The sequence below is a fragment of the Littorina saxatilis genome, linkage group LG2 (assembly GCF_037325665.1).
Source record: "Littorina saxatilis isolate snail1 linkage group LG2, US_GU_Lsax_2.0, whole genome shotgun sequence".
Classification (NCBI taxonomy): domain Eukaryota; kingdom Metazoa; phylum Mollusca; class Gastropoda; order Littorinimorpha; family Littorinidae; genus Littorina; species Littorina saxatilis.
In genome coordinates, this window is record NC_090246.1 from 11,627,992 (window position 1) to 11,635,491 (window position 7,500).

General features: G+C 41.3%; 1 protein-coding gene across 2 annotated transcripts in view; it reads right to left on the bottom strand.

The window, feature by feature from the left end:
* Positions 1 to 7,500, bottom strand: part of LOC138958197 (micronuclear linker histone polyprotein-like) — a 15,311-nt gene that overhangs the window by 138 nt on the left and 7,673 nt on the right. For both annotated transcript variants that reach the window (XM_070329286.1, XM_070329285.1), the window contains one exon: positions 1 to 6,355. This exon is cut by the window's left edge and continues 138 nt beyond it. In XM_070329286.1, coding sequence (XP_070185387.1) covers positions 4,721 to 6,355 — 1,635 coding nt within the window. In that variant the 3' untranslated portion in view covers positions 1 to 4,720. The remainder of the gene's footprint in view (positions 6,356 to 7,500) is intronic.

Consider the following 7,500-nt stretch of genomic DNA (forward strand, 5'->3'; position numbering starts at 1 on the left):
GCATTCAAACCGTCAGGTGTGGATGTGCCCAGGGATAAAATAAATTAATTAATTAAAAAAAACAGTTGCGACTTCCTCAAACACAAAAACAATTATTGCAATATTAAAAGGGAAAATTTAGCATTGGACAGTGAGACCTTCCATGGGAATCACCCATCAATAAATACGAGTTGAAGATGGGGACAAATAACATGTTAAAAACAAATTTAAACGGTACGTATATGTACAGACTACTTTATACAATTCAATTGTGATTAAGTTTTCAGCACGATCATTTGCCATGTGAAAGTTTGATATGTTACATGAAGAAAATAATGAGAACTGCGAGCATTACATTTGGAAATACTTGCAAACAGGTTAATATCTTAATTCAGGTCGTATGCGACAGAAAGACAAGCGAATACAAAACGGAAAAAAAAATTTAAAAATTTATTTTTAGATATCACAGTCAATTAAACAATCACAATTTGTAAAATACTTTTAGTTCTTAATACCTTAAAATATTCACAGCCTTCAGAATAATATACATTATTTGTATTTTTGACCAAAATATGACATTTTACAAAGATCGAGACAGTAAGTGTTCCATCCAAGGCCGCGTGTAAAATGTCATAATTTGGTCAAAGATACAAATAACATTTATATATCGATCGATTTTAGTTAGAATTCCTTTTATAATTTTGTAGTCTCGGCTATCCGCCTAATAATAGGCCTATGATTTTTTTCGGAATCTGACGTCAAATGGCTCAAAGAAGGAAAATCCAATGTTCAATCCATACATTCAAACTTTTGAGCCAAATACATTTGTTTTCATCTTTATAAGTGTTCAGATATATTGCTTGTGAGGACGTACCTCCGTTATCAATCGTAAAGTATCAAAAACTACATTATACCTGGAGCACAAGGTAGCTTTAGGGGTTATTCTCCTGATGTGTACCATTTTGTTACATGCATTTTAAGTCCTGTAAAATGGGGGGGGGGATATAGCTCAGTTGGTAGCGCGCTGGATTTGTATTCAGTTGGCCGCTGTCAGCGAGAGTTCGATCCCAGGTTCGGCGGAAATTTATTTCAGAGTCAACTTTGTGTGCAGACTCTCTTCGGTGTCCGAACTCCCCCCCGTGTACACTACATTGGGTGTGCACGTTAAAGATCCCACGATTGACAAAAGGGTCTTTCCTGGCAAAATTGCTTAGGCACAGTTAATAATTGTCTACCTATACCCGTGTGACTTGGAATAAAAGGCCGTGAAAGGTAAATATGCGCCGAAATGGCTGCAATTACTGGCCGTATAAAATTTCATCTCACACGGCATCACTGCAGAGCGCCTAGAACTGTACCCACGGAATATGCGCGATATAAGCCTCATTGATTGATTGATTGATTGATTGATTGATTGATTAAATGATTATAACTTATATTAAATAGCAACTAGACTGTATAATATTCTCTTTACTTTTTTCAGTAGTACTCCAGTTAGATAATGATACAGACATGCAACAAAATAACATAGTATATATCTTTGTCTTTTCTTATATAATTGTTAGTGTTCTAATCCATGTCACAAACTTTGGGTTCCATGTTACGAAGTTGGCGTACTTTAAAACCCTTGCAATTTACTGAACGTTGACAAACAAAATGTGCAAGTATTTCTAATTCTTTATCTGCAGACCAAAGATATATATGGAACCAGTTCTTATTAATGAAATCATTTTGTATGGTTAAAATGTCTCAGTTAATTAAGTAAAAAAAAAAATTAAATTTAAAAAAAGTCAACTTCGTAAAATGGTTTTTACTGGTACACTGCTAGAGAGAATTACCCACATATAAAGGCTTAAAGGTCCTTGTCTACATTTTTATACCGAAATCGCCATTTGACCATTAAAATGCAAAGTCTATTATCTACAAATATCAACAATACACCCCATTTCGATCAGGAAAGACGAAGCCAGTGTAGCCGTTTGAAAATTCATTGTAGTATTCCAGCGTAGTACTCATAGTAGGATATCCTTATTTGGAAAATGCCAAGCGCAAAACTCCTCTCAAATCCCGTGCATTTCGTGCGTTTAAAAAAAAGCGTGGACAGCGCTCCAGTGTCAAAATGTTGCTGCACTTGTTTGGGCGTGGCTATAAGCATAGTGACATGAAGTTGATTGGTCAGTATTTTTAGGCAAAGCACATGTTCTCAGCAAACAGAAAACAAAATATTGGAAGCGTGAGTCACGCTACCCAAAAATAAAATCTTTTTTTTTTACATATTTTTTTTTTCTATAACTTTTTCCCCCATGGTTCATTCCTCATTTGACATAATTTTGTATTGAAATCTAACCATAAGATAATTGAAAAAAAGCAAAAATGTAGACGACCACCTTTTATGGTAGGACCTGAGAGAGTAAGGGAGGTAAGCGCTCTAAACTATGCATACGTGTGCAATAAAGTAAGTTGGAGGTATGCGGAATAAATCTCCAGGGTTAATGCGCTCGAAGTGAAACTGGATGCCATCCAACTGTATGGGAAGAAGCCGTGAGGTCTGATTGGTTGAAATCACAGCAAATCTCAATTTCAACCAATCCGACCCCGCGGCTGTGTACCACCTATTTGGGTGGTACCCAGTTTCGCTTCGTGCACCTCAGCCCTGTTATCTTATGGTTATCTTATGGTTAGTTATCTTATGGTTATCTTATGGTTATCTTAATGGTTATCTTAATGGTAGGAGTAATAAAGAAGTGAGTTTGTTTCAGTATTACTTATTATTGTGGTAATACGTTTGGAACTGTCATTCGCTTCGCAACACGAACACACAAAACAGCCATTCGTTCTTCATCGAAACATATCCGTGAAGGGGTAATTTAAAAGAATAATGTCAAACATTCAAGTCGTTGTTGCAAGGTAACAAGTTTTGAAGACAGAGAAACTGAGTTAAAATCGTTGTGAAAAGCAGTAATTTTGACTTTGAAAAATCTTCTTTTCTTTCTTCTTCTTTTTCTTTTCATTGTGTGTATGTATGTGTGTGTGTGTGTGTGTGTGTGTGTGTGTGTGTGTGTGTGTGTGTGTGTGTGTGTGTGTGATCTTTATTTTTGTGTTCAAGGGACATAACCACATCGCAGGCTAGAGACAGGTAATTCGGGACACTAGCTGTGGGTGTCCTTGAATTGTACCGCCGAAGGAATAATAATGATTCTCAGACACAAGCACAACGAATAAGCATACACATTAATATTACCATGAGCGCAATGGCAAGTTAAACCGTAATTTACGAACATTGCAAAAAGGCAGTTTTCAAGGGCAATGCCAGGGCACACAATTATGTCCCCTTTCCACAAATATCAGAATAGTAGCATCGGACAAAGACAAGGAAAATATACTTTAACCAAATACAGTAGATTTCTATAATCAGTCTTTGCAAAGCTCTATTGTGATAAGTCCGCTACTAACTACAGCCGAACCAAGCCGAACTAGGCTTAAATTAAACCGTGCCTTGTTCGGTGTACTAACTAGCAGCGAATGTTTCGGTGACACCGGGTCAAATGAGCAAAAAATATCACCATTTATTATCTTTCTTCAAGGATGAAGATACACAAATATTCAACAAATGAAAATTTTGTTCGTCTGAGGTTACAGTGACGCGCTGCAAGGTTTGTAGGAGTGAATCGGCGAACCTCGAACGTTGCAGCTGCAACTCAAAATAGGGGAAATGGTTCGGCTGTAGTTAGTAGCGGGCTTTAGCTTCAATTCGCCTGAAAACAGTGTTTTTCCTGTGTAAAGCATCATGTAAACCTTTACAGATCCGTCAAGACTTTTACATGCGCTAAGGAAATTTTTCCACTTGGACACATACCAATATCCTGCAGCCTGGCTGCTTTCTATGCAAAGCGGGGACATTTTGTTTTATTGAATAAATAACTGTGTAAAGACTGATATTAATTGGGCGAATTCGACTCCGCGAAGTCTACTTCACGAAGCTCGCTGTACAAAACTGTTGCACTTTATTTTCGGTAAAAAGACTTTGCGTTATCTTCGCAGAGTCAGAATCGGGCTCAATCAACGATGGCAAACTGACCTACTTGTGTCAGCTTGAAACATGAATTCAGCACACACACAAATCCCACTCTGCAGGCAAAGCGTGGACAGACCGTGTTTTTTGTGTGCTTCCAAGTGTAACAAGAAATTCCTCTGATAGGAAAAACACCCCCGTTGGTCAAAGGGAAATAACCATTCTCACTGCCACCAACTGAGAAGGTTATTTCCCTTTGACCAACGGGGGTGTCCGTCTATAAGTCGTTGTATAATTTTAATCCACCAATAACTCCCTAACCGTGTGTTTGACTGGTCCCAATTTTTGTAAGGACCGTCTCCGGAATGTATAGAACCTTTTCACCAAGTTTGGTGACGATCGGTCCGTTCATTCTGAGATCTATATGCGAACACAAACAAACAAACAAACACATGGACCGAATCCTATACACACCCCTATACCGGGGGTGTAATTAGACCCTGCAGAGTACACAGATGTATACATCTACAGTCTCTGATGGAGGGATGGTCGTTTCCCATGTAACATTTGTTGGAAAAAAAATCATTTTAATGTATTCATCTTAACGGACAATAAAGTGTTGTTCTTTTTATTGTTATTGTAAAAGCCGTGAGATATATGTGATGGTTTACATAATGGTTTACACGAAAATGAAAGCATTTTAACAGAGTTAAAAAGACATTGTAGATTCTAGGCGTCTGGCCAATGCACGTGATGCTCCGAGTTATGCTGGGGGCGCATTATAGACCTGAGGGGGGATAACTGACTTTGCATGTCTTGTTGCATCTCACTAGTTTCCGTTTCCGGTTTGTGTCCAGTGTCAATTGTCAGCTTCTTCTTTTTCTTTTTCTTCTTTTTCTTGTTCTTGCCTTGTTTAGCTTCGGCATTGAAGTCGTCCGTGTCGAGATACTGTGTGGACAATTCGTCGCTCCTGGATTCGTGTTCAATGTTTCGTGAAAGGGAACGCTTTGCAGGGGAGCCTTCTTGGGAAGAACTTGATCTCGGCAAGGTTTCGCGACTTCTTCCGAAAACTGTCACAAGGCCGTCGGTGTTTAAACCGGAGTCAGACTGAAGGGGAACAGGCATAGGCGACGTCGGTCTTTCAACTTGTGGCCTGTGTTTCCCGGGGAACAAGCGAGATCGAGAAAGCGATTCTCTCTCTTCAACACCCGTTGGGAAGTCCATAGGGGACTCCCTCAGATCCCACAGTTCTTCTGAAGCAGGGGACCTCACTGAGTACGCTCCATGAGACGGAGATTCCACGCTGGAAGCATTCTGTTCTAACGAACTGGAGCTAGTGTCTCGAACCCCAGCGCTGAGATGTCTCAGCTGCCCATGCTCGCTGTTCGTCAACGTCCGTTCGTTCTCTCTAGAACCCCTGCTGTCCCGAAGCTGACTTTCACAAGGTCCTTCTCTCGTTGTAAAAAGACGCCCCGCTTCACTCTTTTCTAAACCTTTCTTCTCCACTGTCTGAGATTTCTTTGAACCTGAGATAACCCCTTTTCTTCCTGAGGGAGAAGACAGTTCATTTTCTTTAGATGATGATGACTTTCCGAGCGATTGCTGGGTCTCATTGTCCAGCATAAAGCCTTGTCGAGGCTGGAGTGCTCTGTGGACTTGAACAGACGATTGGATCTTTCTTTCCGCGAGAACAGCGTCCCTATATCCCGGCGGGTCTTGTTCCACGTCAAACGAATTCAACAAACTGTGTCCCGAGGAGAAGGAGGAGGAGGAGGAGGAGGAATCAGAGATGGAAGTGGACATGGAAGACCCTCTTAGCAGGCCCCGGCTGTTCGTTGGCAAAGTCTGAGCAGCGTCAGCGTACTTCTTCGTCATCGTTCTCTCATTCTCATTCTCCGAATCACTCTCCATGAAGTTACCCGCACCGAGGGTTGAGGTCTGCTTCTTCTTTCCTCCCACCTCGTCTAACACTAGCTTCTGCATGTCATGGGAGAGTTCCTCTTGCTTGGACTGCATATCACGTGCAACCGCTTCGGTCGTGACAGGCCTGGGCACCACAGGAACATGACTGGGTGGAAGACTGAGAGAATTCGCCGAGTTTGACGCTGGAGAACGGAGGTTTTCCGTGGACGATTGGTGAAGGCGTCCTCCTTCGCTGGACGTTGCGACCTGCGCATAATCTACCTGGTCCGGCCAATAGTCAAAGTGTCCGGACAGACTCCGGGGCACCTTGTCGTTGGAGGAGGTCAGTGGGGCGTGAGTGGAGTGGACCTTGCCCTTGACGGAGTGCGAGCCGGCCATAGAGCCTGACCACGACGGCGTTCCTTCCTCCTCATCGTCCTGAGGGCTGACCCTTGCTGCTTGCTGCACGGCAACATGGTAAAAGGCGATAAGAATTGGGACGATGATAAAGGGCGATAAGAATTGGGACGATGATAAAGGGCGATAAGGATTAGGACGATGATAAAGGGCGATAAGGATTAGGACGATGATAAAGGGCGATAAGAATTGGGACGATGATAAAGGGCGATAAGGATTAGGACGATGATAAAGGGCGATAAGGATTAGGACGATGATAAAGGGCGATAAGAATTGGGACGATGATAAAGAGCGATAAGGATAGGGACGATGATAAAGGGCGATAAGAATTGGGACGATGATAAAGGGCGATAAGAATTGGGACGATGATAAAGGGCGATAATAATTGGGACGATGATAAAGGGCGATAAGAATTGGTACGATGATAAAGGGCGATAAGGATTGGGACGATGATAAAGGGCGATAAAGATTAGGACGATGATAAAGGGCGATAAGGATTAGGATGATGATAAAGGGCGACAAGGATTGGGACGATGATAAAGGGCGATAAGGATTGGGACGATGATAAAGGGCGATAAAGATTAGGAAGATTCTTCTTCTTCTTCATTCATGGGCTGGAACTCATGTCTTTGCACGAATGGGGTTTTACGTGTATCACCGTTTTTTCCTAGCCATTGAGGCAACCATACGCCGCTTTCGGGAGAAGATTGGGAAGATGATCAATTAAGCGCGATAAGAATTGGGACGATGATAAAGGGCGATGAGGATTGGCAAAATGGTAAAGGGTGATAATAATTGGGAAGATCACAAAGGCCGATAAGGATTGGCAAAATGATAAAGGGTGATAATAATTGGGAAGATCACAAAGGCCAATAAGGATTGGCAAAATGATAAAGGGCGATAATAATTGGAAAGATCACAAAGGGCAATAAGGATTCTTAAAATGATAAAGGGCGATAATAATTGGAAAGATGATAAAGGGCGATAAGGATTAGAAAGATGATAAAGGGCGATGAGGATTGGAAAGATGATAAAGGGTGATAAGGATTGGAAAGATGATAAAGGGCGATAATAATTGGAAAGATGATAAAGGGCGATAAGGATTAGAAAGATGATAAAGGGCGATGAGGATTGGAAAGATCGCAAAGGGCAATAAGGATTCGCAAAATGATGCAGTGGGTTTAAACTTG